The sequence below is a fragment of the Halichoerus grypus genome, chromosome 4, assembly GCF_964656455.1.
Source record: "Halichoerus grypus chromosome 4, mHalGry1.hap1.1, whole genome shotgun sequence".
In the NCBI taxonomy this organism is placed as follows: domain Eukaryota; kingdom Metazoa; phylum Chordata; class Mammalia; order Carnivora; family Phocidae; genus Halichoerus; species Halichoerus grypus.
In genome coordinates this window covers 171,744,862-171,760,245 of record NC_135715.1, presented here as the reverse complement: position 1 = coordinate 171,760,245, position 15,384 = coordinate 171,744,862, and the positions used below count along the sequence as shown (strand labels likewise).

At 34.3% G+C, this 15,384-nt stretch overlaps 1 protein-coding gene across 2 annotated transcripts in view; it reads right to left on the bottom strand.

Annotated features, from left to right (window-relative positions):
- Positions 1-14,743, bottom strand: part of VWC2L (von Willebrand factor C domain containing 2 like) — a 156,140-nt gene extending 141,397 nt beyond the window's left edge. Inside the window, exons 1-2 of one of the 2 annotated variants that reach the window (XM_036087401.2) lie at positions 13,922-14,743; positions 11,134-11,603 (exon numbers count right to left, since the gene is read on the bottom strand). In XM_036087401.2, coding sequence (XP_035943294.1) covers positions 11,134-11,523 — 390 coding nt within the window. In that variant the 5' untranslated portion in view covers positions 11,524-11,603; positions 13,922-14,743. The remainder of the gene's footprint in view (positions 1-11,133; positions 11,604-13,921) is intronic. The other variant, XM_036087400.2, reaches the window with a different exon arrangement.
- Between the last annotated feature and the right edge of the window lie 641 nt (positions 14,744-15,384).

The window sequence follows — 15,384 nt, the reverse complement described above, 5'->3', positions numbered from 1 at the left end:
ACTTGTGGAAGCTGGTCAGGTATAATGAGAAGAACACCAGAGTTAGTCAGAAGCCCTTCCTTCTCATTTAGAAAATGAGAATAAAAATATCTTGGAACTAAATAATTCTTGAGGGAACACAGATGCAAAATATTTTGTAAAATTGTCAGCTATTATTTGATGTTTGCCTCAGGCACAGATCTGGTTGTGTCACTTCCAGATCTGAGCCCCTTAGTGGCTCCCCGCTCAGCCCGGGCTTTGACCAAAACTCCTTGACCTGGCATGGCATTCACATTGTGAGCTGGACCCATGTCCCCTTCTCAATCTGATCTCTCATGTTTTGTTTCCTCTATACCTTATGCCCTGGCTTAACTCATGGGGTTAACTAATTTTTCTCTGCCTGTGCTTTGTACTTACTTTTGCCAATGTTCCAATTTTGTCTGAAATATTTTCGGTGTGCTGAAATCCCCACTCTTAAGATATCTTAAGTCCTCCAGACTGAATTCCCCTTTTCTTCATATGAGTTCCTAGTTCAGTCATCACAGGTCACCTGCTATTAGTGGTACCTGTATTATTCCTTTTGATAGACTAGGAGCATTTTGAGGGTCAGATTCATGTCTGACATATTTTGGTACAACCCCACGAAACCTACCACTTTTCCACATATCCGTGATATTTAGAATATTTAATGAATCAAACTATGGATTGTGTGAGTTGACTTGAAAAGTTATAAGAATCAACTGAATACCTAAGTGAGCAGACAGTATACATATTTTCATTTATTATTATAACATGAAAAATATTTATTATATTACATCAAATTAAAAATACCTACTTGACTTGTCACACTATTAAAAGAGAGCACAAGGTAGAGCAAACCTAATGGAAATTTTTATCATCTTTGCTTATCTGTCTCATCTGAGAATTCTTAGGGGGAAGTTATTAAATTATTATTCATCAATGCAAAGAACAAAGCTGTACTGATTGAAGGCAAGTGTGCAAAGAGATATATGGCTTAATATTGTTGTTAGGTATGTATAACAACAATTAAAATAGGCGAATCTAATGCTTTTTAAAAGTTACATATGTGAAAAGAAATACTTGAGACCACCTTCAAGTGAAGTTGGACCTATATATCTATCAGTATCCAAAGAATGTTTAAACTTCAAGAATGCAGATTAGAAAGATTTGATGACAACACAGTTTGAAAGAATAATAAGGGAAGAATAACTTTATCATAGATCAGGGGTTGGCAAACTTTTTCTGTAGACCAGATAGTAAATACTTTTGACCCATGTGAATCCTATGGTCTCTGGGGAAACTACTCAGCTCTTCACTACAGCCTAAAATCCACCATAGACAATACAGAGATGAATAAGCATAGCTGTTTTTCAATAAGACTCTACTTACAAAAGCAGATAGCTAGACTTGGCTCATGGATGATAGTTTGTCAATCTCTTAGAGTTTTGGTTATATGTAACTGGCATGATGATGATGAAGAACTAATTTTTAAATTAAATTGTTTTATGCAACGCAAATTAATTACCATGAACAGTCACATTAATTTCAATGTTGGGAACTTTAAAAAGAGCCATAAAATAAACCTAAGCTGAGACATACAGATTTTTATTATTAACTGCCCATAAGAGTTAAAGAAATTAGGGTATGTTGAATCATTAGTAAAGTATTTCTTAAACTGTGTTTCATTGAACTCTTATGAACTTTAAGATGTTAGTAGATGTTCTGAGGAAAAAAAGTTTTCTTCTGTCACATAAATTTGTGAAATCCTGTATACAGCTTAGTGGTAATAGTAGTAAAAATGTCAGGTAGCTTTTATGAATCCCTTATTGTATGCCAAGTAGTTTCTACTATTATCTCTCTTCGAGAGGTGTGCACACTAAAACCTACAGAGGTAAGTAAACTAATGCACACCTAGGTCACTTGGCTGGTACGTGGTAGAGCCTACTCTAAAATCCAGTTTTCACCTCCCTGTCAAGTTCATAGCTATTGAATAATACATACTGACTCTCAAACAAACCTTTTAAAAATGCTCAAGGAGTGTCAATATACTAATGTATACTCCACATTTCTAAGAGGCATTAAAGGATACATCATTTCTCAGATTTACTTGACCATGAAAAGAAATCAGAAATCCTTCCTAAGAATATTACAGAGTGCTGGTGTTCCCTAGAAAAGAGTCTGGAAAATGCTACATTCATCATGACAGTGATTCCCAGATCTAGCTGATCATTAGAATAATCTGGGAAACTTTAGAAACACATAAATTTAAATAATTTCAATCAGAATTAGGGAGATCAAGGAATCTGAATTTCTGAGACATTCTTTCCTGAGATAATACTGATCATATGCCAATTTAGGGATATTCCTTTGTTCTAATGCCATGGAACTAGAGATTTTTTTATACCTCATCCATTTTTCACATTTCATTCCTGCCCTATCATGAGAGGCAGGTGCTTGCAGAGTGACATCAAGAACATGAATCCTCAGTTCCTAAAATCACCAAATATATGGCAAGAACAGCTAATTTAGTTCCTTTGTTACTTCCTAGTATAAAGTAGTATCCATGAAAATAAATAGGTATTGTTAATCTAATGGGATTTTATTTTATTTTGGCCTATATTACTTGGTTTAATTATAGGATTTTTCATATTTAGACAAAGGATCCCTTTTTTAACAGAGCCTTTGCAAACTTAGATTTTTTGTAAATTGTACTCTATCTATGTCAGAGACTGATTTTAGATATGCCAATATTTTATTGTTCTTGTCTACTTGTAACTCTGGGTTGTCATGGTGATAGGTCCTGATATCACATTTCTATAGACAATTAGCTGAAATAAATCTGCATCCAACAGATTTATTGCAAAGGAAGATGCAAATGAGTGACATTTTCTTGTTAAAACTGAAGATAGTAAAATGTGAAAAAAACCACAGGACAGCAATGTATTAATACTGTTTTTGCAAATAATGAGCTATGTCATTATGGTCTTTTCAGTAAGTTTCAGTTGCCCTTTGTTTATCATCTGTAAAATAAGGACATTAGACAAAATAATTTCAAAGTTTTTTTTCAAATCTAAAATTCTATGGTCAACTCTTAAAAGTAGCAAGGATCTGAATTACAAAAAAGAAACCATAATGCTTGCCTTTATAAATAGAAGAATACATGCAAACTCATATACTAGAAATCTGGCCTCATGCCAAGAAGTAACAATGGTAGTCAAGGTCAATATTAAACTAATTAAAAAAAAAAAAGCACAACAAAACTTTGAGCAGGTAGAATTAAGTTACAAACTGATATGTAATACTATAATTTTCAAGTTCTCAATGCTATTAATTTCTTGTAAGACATATATGATGACATCATCGTATCTATCCTATAGTTAGAATAAATAAAAGTATTTGAGTTTTGTTTATGGTCACATGACACATGGGGGAAAAAATTAAAGTTAGGTTCAGAGGACTTTTTTCCACTTTAGATAACTTTCTACAGGCATAAAATAATATCATCTGAAAACTTTTTTAAGGGATAAATGATTTTTCTTGTTACTTTAGTACTTTATTCACTCTTTTCATGGTGTCGTTAAATCCTTGCAAAGAAGGCTTTATTGTGATATGCTATACAGCAGGCTGGAGGCAAGGGGATCCACAAAGGACAGTGTGTTCGAATGAAATTACTGATGCTAATCAGCAGTGATGATAAAAGTCCAAAGTACAGACTCTAAAATAAGCCAGTCTCCAATTAATAATGGCTATTCTTGAGAAGGATGCCCTGGATAAGCCAACCTAATAAGCCAACCTACTGATCACTTCAAACCATCTCTTAGTTATTTGTTTCAAGCTCTTCCTGGAAACGTTGTCAAAGTATAACTAAAAAGATAAACCAATAAGTTTTTCTTGTGCTGCCCTTCATTAAACACACTGATGTATAAATCAAGTTGTAGGAAAACAAAACTAAGCAAAAATATGGTCAGGGTGAATAAGGAGGAGTAGAAACAAAGGATTTATTTAATCTTAAAGTAAGATTTTCTTCAAGTAAGAACATTCCTGGTCCCTCAAATTTCTTTCACACACACACACACACACACACACACACACACACACACACACTCAAATCACTGCATGTATGGAACAATTTCCATTGAGATTATGTATGTTAGAATAATCTACACAATTAGCATAAAATACATAGACCTGAATTATGAAATCAGATGTGAAAAAATAGAAAAAATTATGCTTGCTAATATCATACCACTGACTGATTATGTATTTCAGTGAGTAAAGCCACCATTAAAAACAGGCAAATTTCAAACATATCCAAAGTCTTGTACAATTGGAGTGAAAGTTTGAGAGGGAGACCACCAGGTCTTTCTTTTCAGTTTCATTTTCTTACACTGTTGGAGAGTAAGGAGTGGGCAGCAATGTCTATAAACAGCTGATGGCTGACCTCAAGTCTGAGGTAATCACTAACAGTGACAAGCTCCGCAAATCTCAGATGTGGCTGCAAATCAAACACTGATCACCCCCTCTGCACTGAGCACAGAAGCCCAGTCACAAATCTCTGTAGTCATACTTATCACACAGTTATCACCATTAACAGCTGCATCTTGCAATATGAAGGACAGCAATAAATATCAGTGGGTGAGCATGAAAAACTATCCCTACATACAGCTAACCAAAGGGCTAGCTGACCATTAATTCTCTTAAAATTTAAAGCAAGAGATTTTTTATGACTAGAAACAGACCATTTTATCCCATTCAGGGGTTAACTTGGAAGCCATTTATTCTTCCAATTCTACTCCCTCATGTTAAAGGTGTTGAAAGAAGAGGTTCATTCCCAATTATCCCAAGCTTTTGAAAAAACAAATTATTTTAAAAATCTGATCTGCTCCCTTTTAGTGCAGTTCTATAGAGTTAAAAAATGCCAACTGAGAACAATATAAAAATAATGAGAAAGGTGAGAGGAACTTTATAAATTTAAGTTTTAACAAAATTGACTTCTAATCTCTGAAATTGGTCAGAGATTATACAAATTAAGTAGAAATTCCACAGTTGCTTACAAAGATGGGAATTCCCCATGGGGAATAGCCACTTTGTTCTTCATGCTGGGGCTGACCCTCAGATGAGCAAAAGGCATTACTGAGTAGCATTACTTAATTTTTGTTATTTTGTGGCAACTTGAAAGGAGAAGCCATTCCTGAATTCATTGAAAGGCAATTTTAACATTAAAAATCACAGCATACTCTGCAAAACAGAAACTGTATTTTGCAAAGTCAACACTTACTGGAATTAGTCTTCTCAGCTTCCCAGCAATGATCCTCACTTATCTTTGATGTATGAAATTATGATGTTTTCTAGGACTTTCTTTGGATGGACTCTTACAAATGCCCCTGGTGACCCCTTTAACCATTTGTAGAGAATTTGTAAACCCTCTCTTGGAAAAAATCTTTAAAAAGTCCCACTCATATTCTCAAAATCTACTTATTTCTCTGTTATTACAATAAATAAAACCTTCACACCTCTGGAAAGATGCATTCTGTACCCCTTTGCTTAGCACAGAAATCTTAGTTTCTATGCCTTTCATAGAAACTGATGCAATGGCAGAGGGTGGGTGGGATGCAGTGAATTGTGTTTCTGTAAAGTGTTAACTCAGTCCCTCAATTGGGATTTCTTCACAGCTTCCATTTTTTCCTGTTCTTTCATATATTTGATCATTAGTTCCTGGTACATGTTGCCTTTCATTCTTTCTCCATTTAAAAACAAACCAATATCAAACAGATCACACAGACCTAAATTCAATAATCCTTTCTACCCAAACACTTTCACAGATTTAATATTACCATATTGGACATTCCTGTTGGGGGCACAGATTAGTGAGAAAGCTGGAAACCCTGTCTTCCTGCGAATATACCCATTGAAGGCAAGTCAATCCTAAACCTTAACTGGCATTGACATTTGTTATAGGGTGTGATGATTTGGCAAAATACTACAAGTGATTATTTTTCTGTCCACTTTGCTGCTTTCTTCAAGATTTAAATATTAAATATAAATTCTAGGGCAAAAACTAGGCAGCTTACCCCAGCATGAAAACATGTTTTTTTTTTTTTAAATGACCACATACATAGAAAATATGTAGCATGAGCACATGATTCAGAACACTGAATCTTTTAAAAATAAAGATCAGCCACCTGATAAACTATTTTGGCTTAGAGGGGGAAAAGCACAAAGGCCAGTGCCCACAAGAGTAAAGACAGGTCGTGGGCAAATCCAAATCCTGAATTAGGGACACTGGGTGTTGCCTATAGAAAATCACTTTAAAATGTGACAGGCTATGCAAAGGCTCTTTCAGCTGCATATACTATAACCTTCAGTGTCTGACCTAAACTGAATCAGTGTAAGTTTCAAAGTATTAAAAAAATCCAAAAAGGCTAATTCTTTCTGAGTGAGAGTTATAAAAATCCTGAGCAAAATAAATTATTTCTCCCTTTGGGAAACACAGCATGAGATAGTTAACTACCAAGCCAAAGCTGATAGAGTCTATGTTTCCAATCAACTTTTTTTTGTAGTAAATGCTATTGTAATTTATTATTTATGCTCCTCATGTCTTAAAAAGTAGGTTCCAGTGTCATTTTGCCTGGGTATATATAAAAGAAAGATGAGAGAACCTACTATACGGTGACCTTTATCTTAATACAATATTACCAGAACACTGAAAAATTTAGAGTTTTCAAAAAGAGTAGAGAAAAATCCATTTTCAAAGCTTGAATCAGTAAATGTTGAAAAAAATCTTTACAAATAACATTCTTCCCATCAGTCGACACATGTGGATCAATTTACATTTGAATATATAGTGATCAGAAAAGATTAAGGGACATATGTTTTGCAACTATATAAGTAGACATAGCAACTGTTTTAACCCACTGGGTGGTCATTGTAACACTGGTGTGGAGATGAAATCCAAGATGAGCCTTGGTTAGGAAGGGGTAATGAGGAGGAGGAGAAAGCAAGATGGAAATGAGCAATATGTGTCATCTTTAAGAATCCAAAGATACTCTTTACCTGAACTTTGAGTGCTTCTTTAATTAAAAGGAAGAGATCAACACATAAACAAGAAGAAACTAAGGCATTTTAAAGGAACTCTAGCTTTTTTATTCTGTGGGTTTAATTAAGATCTGACCTATTATGTCATTGATCAAAAATGTATTGAATGGCTGTTATGTGGTTCACATGGTACTGGGGTTGGGAACAGGAGAGAACACTGTCCCTAGCCTCAAAGAGTTCACTGTCCAGTGGGAGAGACAGGTGGTTTCACATTCTGTTTTTGCAGTGTGATCAAGGCAGTAGAGGTGGTGAAGAGCTTAGATTCTGCAGTCAAGCTGCCTAGATACGAATCCTAGTTCTACTGTAGAGCTGTATGATGTTGGACAAGCTACCTTACACTTTGGTGCTTCAGTTTTCTTATCTTTAAAACAGTGCTAATTAAAGTATTATCATCATAGTGCTATTATGAAATGAAATAAGTTGTAATACACATAAAGGTCTTGATAGTATCTGGCTATGATTTCGGTTCCTGTTTATAATGGTGTGTGTAGCATGCTGTGGGAACAGAGGAAAGGTGTGAGACCCAGCCCAGGATGCAGCATAGAATAGGGCTTTCCAGTTGAGGTGAGATTTAAATGGGGTTTTGAAATAGTCTAGTAGGACTTACACAAGTATGCGATGGTGAAAAAGTATAAGACAGCATTGCAAACATGCAGGGAAGAGAAATCACTTAAGAGTTTGGATACTTGGAGAAGTCAATGAGTAGAATTGAGACTATAGTAGGGAATTTAGATTTTTATCGTGAAGACTCCCCTGTTTTTATCCTCATGCATGCTGGTCATCTCATTCTCTTTTTTCTGCAACAGCCCTACCTCCTCAGCCATTAATTTCTTCACCTCTATTCAATTCTACACTTGGCTACAAGGTAATCTTGTTCAAAAAACACATTTAACTAGGTCATCTCTATGTAAAACCTGCATTTAATCCCTTGTTATTCTTTAGACTGAATTTAAATATTTTGGCCTGGTATTCAAGTTCTTCTCTCTACTCTCCAAAACATATGTACAAATTTACCCCTCTCTTATTATAAGAGCCTTTTAGCAACATCCAGCTTCCTGTTATCCCCATCTCCCTCCTCTCTTTGCAGATTTCATACTAATCTCTGATCTTGCTCAAGAATTCCTCTTTGGAATTTTAATCTATCCAGATCAATTTGAATTACTTTCTTAAGAACAGGCTCAACTTTGATCATGCTGAAGAAAAAGGAGGTTTGTTTAACCAAACCTCACACCATGTTGATATGCTTCTGACACCACAGTGCCTTAGTGTTGAGCTTCACAATCACATACTTTACTTTAAACTGCTTTTTCCCTCTATTCTCTTTCCATATTGTTCTTTCCTTCCTTGTGAGTGGAGATTTTGCCTTCTAGGTATCTTATTTTCCAGTGTACATACATCTACAGTATCTTGTACACCAAATAGTCCCAAAATGTTTGTTGGATGAATAAATTATATGTAAAAATATATAAAACCTTCTTAATAACATGCCAAGATAATTATGTGAAAGTTCCATATATCTTTTGAAATTAGTTACTTGTCTCTTGCAAGCTAAATTGGAAGAGAATCAAGATGATATTATGACTGATATTTACTTAGATATATATAGTTCACATAGATAAGTAGAACATTTATAAAAAGTATTGGAATTCTTTCAACTGAGTGACTTTTAAAGATGAACTTCCATTGTAAGATGTAGGTGAAGACATAAAGGAATTGTGAACTTAGTGTAAATCTCTGGACATTAGAGTTTAGGAGGAAGGGAACAACCATTTAGTCAATATCTGTGGTGTACCAATCATCACAAGGCTGCTATTTTTTCCATAAATTATCTCATTAACTCTTTCTAATATCTCCTCCCAAGAAAAGTAATTATTATGATGGCCATTTTAGAGCCAATGCCACCGTGGCTCAAAAACCTAAGGAGTCCTTTCAAAATATTACATCTACATGATAAATTTGGGATTTGAATCCATATCTATCTGACTCCTGAGCCCAAGTTCTCTTAGAGGTTGTTAGAATGGCAGTATTTAGAGGCAGGTTAAATAACCTGACAATTTTGGACAGGTAACAAACTTTCTTGGACCTGGTTCTTCATTGTTATGAGCTTGCCCAAGATAATTTCTATAGCTCTTATAATTCTAAACCCTTGTGAAAAAGTGGCAACTGTTTTCTTTCAATCCTTTTTTTTGAAAATCACATTTTGAAAATCTCATGGCATAGAGAGGTGGAAAAGTTATGCATGTCAATGCATTGTATATTGACTATAGCAGGGACATAATTAGAGCAAAGTATTAACTTTTTCTTTATATATCTCTTATTGTTTGACATGGTGAAATAGATATTACCTTTGTAATAAAAATCTAATAGAGGAAAAACTGTAGCATTTTTAGTAGTGAGTTAACTAAATTCAAATAATCAGTCTCTTATTTATTAAATTTGATGACCAAATTATATAAATCTCAGAAATTTTATTCAATGTACTTTTTTGCTTGGGTAAGGCTATTCTACAGTGTCTCTTTGCACTCTACTCTCAATAAGTATGCATGTTAGAGAGGAGAGTGACATGATTCTAGAACCATGTCTAGAATCAAATTGTGTTGAGTACTTGCATTTACTTTCATTACTCTAAAAGTGAGAATAGCTAATGTCAAAATATATCCAATATTTTAGAGACCATAAAGCTGTTAATAAATGTACTATACTGTTAACTATTATTTGATATAAATAATGATAATTTTACTAGACTTTCAAGCCTTTTACTTCTCAATATTGTGCAACAAAGTATGCTAATACATGAAAAAGAAAAGTCTAGAACGACATTTATGTATAAGAAAGTTGAATACGATAATTATTAAAATTCCCTTCATGTCCTAAGGAATCTAGTTAAAGTGATTGGGTATTCTTGGGTAGATTACAACTGGTTTGAACCCATAACCTGGAATGAACCAAATGCAATGAAATGCCAATACATAAAATACTCTGATCATGATCAGTTTAAACCTTTTTTCCCACATATTGTTTTCTTCCAGCATTTGACTATTGTAAAGAAGGAAGTTGGATTAGTGCTAATAACTGAACATTCTTCTTTCAGTCACACTGAAAACTGTCTATATCTTCTTTTGCTTATAAGGTTCTGAGCACCTTTCACAGAACTTGGTTAGATGAAATGAAAATCTTTCATATCAAGCCATCAGTATGACAGATACTCCAAGGCACAAACTGCCATTACATTTAGGGAGAACATTTTGATATAATAATTTATACTTTCAGGGTTCAGATCTGGCTTGTAGGACATCCTAATTAAAACTAGCCATTTGAGAAAAGAGACAAAAATGAACTCCAAATTACTTAAAAATATGACACAGGTGTAAAAGAACGACTATGAAATACTATGGATGCTGGAAAAATAGTCTTTTTTTTTTTTTTTTTACTACCTTTGACAATGGACTATGACAAAAATTTAGTTCTCTTTGGGGTCCTGCAAGCAAAAAAATCTAATGAGCAGAGAACAGAATGGGGATGGTGCTCTACAACAAGTAGGCCCAATGCATATTCTTAATATATAGACCACAGATCAGAGGTGTGTCCCAGTGGTACTTGCATTTCCACACACTAAATATAATGCTAGACTATAGTTAAATGACTCAAAATACAGTCTAATAAGCCACATACACATAAAAAAAACCCTCACAATATTTAAACATTAAATTTAAATAAACACATAGCCTACAAAAAATTATTTCCCTCAGAAAACATATTTTGTAATAATACAGAAGAAATAATTAGGAGCAAAAAAAGTGTTAAGCATGCCCAAAATACTTCTCAAGGAAGAGATTATTGTGAAAACTTAAAGATATTAATCAACAAGCCAATTGGTTATTTGTTGACCACAGTGGTACTTAGGCTAATTGGAATCATAATGTAAAGTAAAGGGAAATTTAAAAAATAAGTTTTTCCAACTTTAATTTTAATGTAGTAATCTACTAAGTATGTGGTGTGAAAAGTTAGTATTCAATAAATATGGAGGGTAACTCATACCTTAAATTCCTCCAAGATTTTGTAATTTTTCCCATGATATTCACAAAAGTTTTTCACTTCTTTGCACTCAGGACAGCATCCATTGTGTTCCACTTTAGTACACTTTGGGTGAATTTTAGGACATTCTGGCTGATCACAAACAGGTCCATCCAGAGCACAGACACATGGACAGTTGGAATGCCCTGGGAAAAATCGTTCTCCCAACTTGTATACAAAGCCGCTGTCATCCACACACCCTTTCCCTCGATAGTCATCAAAGATCAGATTGTCATTACTGGAGGTCTGGTCACCTTCATCAGCAGGATAGTCTTCATGACTGATGGCAGCAGAGGTGACCAATCCAAGGATGACCAACAGAAGTATGCAAGCTTCATGAATATGAAGAGCCATCCCCCTCCTCAAAGGCTTCTGGATGTGCTCCTAATATTAAATATAATCAGCTCCTTCCATGGGAATACAAGAGGGGTAGGCTGAAAATAAATATTTAAAAAGAACAATTTGACATATATAAAGATAATATGGATTTATGTAAGCCCATGTTCTTAACCTGATTATCTAGGATCTATCTGGAAGACGCTAAGACCTTAAATAAACTAAGTTCATGCAACTATCTACATTTCATTATGAAGTTTGGAGAGTTTATTCTTGGCAATATATGCATTAAAATTTGTCCTTTATTTCACTTAGGAATCTTAAGCTCCAATTTATCTTCTGAATTTCAAAGGTCTGGCTTTGTTTAAATTGTAAGAAGTGGTTTTACTGAGCCTCAAAAGGTGATTTACAAGTAGTTACAAATGGCTCAAGAATGTTTGAATTCACATTCTCTGTTGTTTATCACTAAATTAGTCAGTGACAGAATGTATATGCTATAATTATCTGTATAAAAACTAGGAGATTAGTGAGAAAACATCTACTTCTAAAGGAAAGGGAAGAGATCAATAGTTGAATATAAATTATAAATGAGATGAGCTAGTATAAAGGCCTTCCTACTTCTTCACTCCCATAACTGGAGAACAACGATGGTGTCAAATGGGTTACTTGTTTCAGAAAACATAAATCTGGATTTTGAAACATAGCTAGGAAGAAAAACCATTTCACAGTGAATAAGAGAAAAATTTAATAAATAGTACAAGAGAACTCCATATATTGAAAAGGATTTATTAAAAATAAATTTATTTGTATCATTGCCCACAACTTTATTTTACTCAGGAAGTAAGCTCCTAGTGGGCAGGAAAGATGTACCTGTGATTTTTTTTTTTTAATGGCAACTTGAATCTAGTATTCATGGAATACTATTTGAATTAATTACTTCAATATAAAATTTGTACAATTCACATTGTCTTGAGAATATACCATTCTTTTGACATCCCAAACATATTTGCATTTAGTCAATTTGCACAAAAATGTCAATATAAAACTGTTTATTGAAATTCCTTAAAATAATAATGCGGTGTTGCCATTCACAGCAAATATGCCTGATTAATTTGGTGACATTGACTCTTATAAGCTTCATTTAGTGTTAGTGCTTGGTGTGGAGTATTGGTAGTGGGCTCTTATTTAAATGTTTAGAGTGACTAACTCATACAAAGGCTCTGGGGAAACTGTGACTTTAGAGAGTAATAGATAAGAAAAAGTGTTGTCAGATAGTTCATTTGTCTATTTAAATGCTATTGGCTTTATGCCAATATTGCTAAGATTGTATATAGGACATTTTCAGATAATTTAAAAATGTTATTTGTTGGTATATTTTCAGAATATAATGAGTAATGATAAATCATCTCTTTTCAGTATAACATATACAGGTGATAATTCAAAAATAAGATGAAGATGGCATAAGGACACTTCATCAACTATTATTTTTGCATTTTAAGTAAGATATGCAAATTATCTTATGCAAAGTAATAGTAAAATGGAAGGTAGTATATTTATTCCCTCCTTTAAGAGAAAACTGCTCTATGATATTAGAATTCCTTTTGGGTAGGTAATGATAAAAGAGATAGATTTATTTTAAAATATGTCAAAAATAATGAGTCATGACAGAACAAAAACAAATGCAAACCTATAATTCTACTTGAGAAGCTGGAAGCTCCCTTTGACAAAGCATTTTTTTCTCTTAAATTACTACAGAGGCCACAAACATAACAGAACCTTCTGAAAAAAGCATAAATATATTTTTACTGATTAAGCCATGCATTTATACATCTCTCACATATTTAGAAAGTTTATCTCGGAAGAAAGGAAGCTATTGTGCTTCCTTATAATATTCCAGTAGTGTCTGCCAATACATGCAAGATAAGCCATATAAAATACACATATCATTCTGCTTCAAAAGGACATAGACAGAAATTGATCTCTTTGCAAGCTACAGGTAGGCATTAATATATTGGATTGTGGTAAATGTAAACTTAGAGGTAAAAATAAGGGTGTAATGTGCACTTTATATAAACCTTAAATATGCTTTTATTATATGAAATACATATTTAAATCTGCATGGAGAAAACAAGGTTTTCTTTTTAATATAACAAAGTTCTTAGGCTATTAAAAAATCCCTTTTCATAATTGAGCTGCTCTAGTGTAGTTAAAAACACTCTATAAGAGAAGAAATATTAGATAAATGAAATAAAATGTTTATCTGAAGATTTTTAATAAGTAAGCAAACATTGCTAAACTGAGGATCACTTTCCAGCTAAACTTTCCCCCCCTCCCCATATTGCTACATATGATTTAAAATGACTGCATCTGTTTCTTTGAGAAAACAAACATAACTCATGTCATAAGATACACTTACCTAATCACTCTGGAGGTTAATGGTGGTGGTGGGAGTCATAGACCAATATAAACTAAAAGATCAGGTATGTTTTAGGAAAGCAGTTCCTCTTTAATTATCCAAAGAACACATTTTCAAGCATGAATTAAAGGTAATCCATTCTCTCTACCTCCCATTTCAAAACACAGTCAAGAAGCAGTCTCCCGCCCTTCCAGAGAGAAACACAGCAGACACACATAAGAAATATGCTTTGGACCTGTCTTCAGAATTCAAAGCAAGAAGCAATGCTGGTCCTGTAGAAATCCAGACCCCAGTAGCAGAATCATGTTGAACTTATTTTTAGCATTTTCTCAGATCCTTCTATGAAATTTACCGGCTGATTACGCCTCCTCCACACATGAGTTCACTTACACAGTGTTTGGTACGGCAGTAGAGGTGATTTGGCTAGGCTCTGAGGATCACAAACAGCAATAGCATGCTGTAGCTTAAAGCCCACTCCGCTGGCAGTACCATCAGCATCATCCACAATATGTTGCTTGAATCCCCTCTTACACACCAGAAAATACTAACTGTGGACGTGAAGGAAAGGAGCAACTTTAGCTGGGTTTCTGCATCACTGAGAGCAGTTTGCAGACTGCTGATTTGGAGCTCATTCGCCGGCAGCCGGGAATTCCTCAGCACCACGGACAGCGCCAACAACTGGCTTCTGAGACCAGCTCGGTCGAAATCCGGAGCTGCTTCTTTAGACGAGGCTAGAGTGTTCTCTAAGGCAGTCGCACTTTATACAGCCGATGCATGCATTAGGAGTGGGAAAGACATTTTACACACGAGATACTTATTGACATTGAAATTACAATAAAAAATACAAAACATTGTAATTATATCTAATGCACTCTTAGATGGGCTGCAGAGATGAAAGTTCTGGAAGAGCATTGCATTTAGATTTAAGCCATCTGCAGTCTTGATTATTATTAATAGATGAAGCATAATCATTGTCAAAGAATCTGTGAGAATGTATGCTCCCCGATTCTATTTGACCCTTTGGTTGCAGAAAGACTTTCTCCATGCTACATGATTAAACTTCAGGTCTTCCTGCAGCTTGGATTTGATTTAAAAAAAAAAAAAAAAAAGTAGCCCTGTTCTCCTGCAGTTTGTTCTCTAACATTCAAAATCAATCTCCTGTAATTCATCTAGTCTGTCATTAGGCGTCATTGTAAAGCTGTTTCTTTCAAACCCCTAGCAAAGATGCTCTGTCTCTAAATTCTTATCAAAATGAAAAAGAAATAAAGACCCAGACACAAATAAATGAGCAAAAAGTTATTTTTTTATTGGTAACAGTACGAGCACTAAAATACATGTCCAAAGCATGTTTTAAAGCAAACTGTAAATGTTACCTGCTGGCATATTTAACCAGATATTTCCTGGTTTGGGACTGACTACATAAGGTATTTTCAAGCCTTAAAGGGAATGCCGTCCGCAGTGGG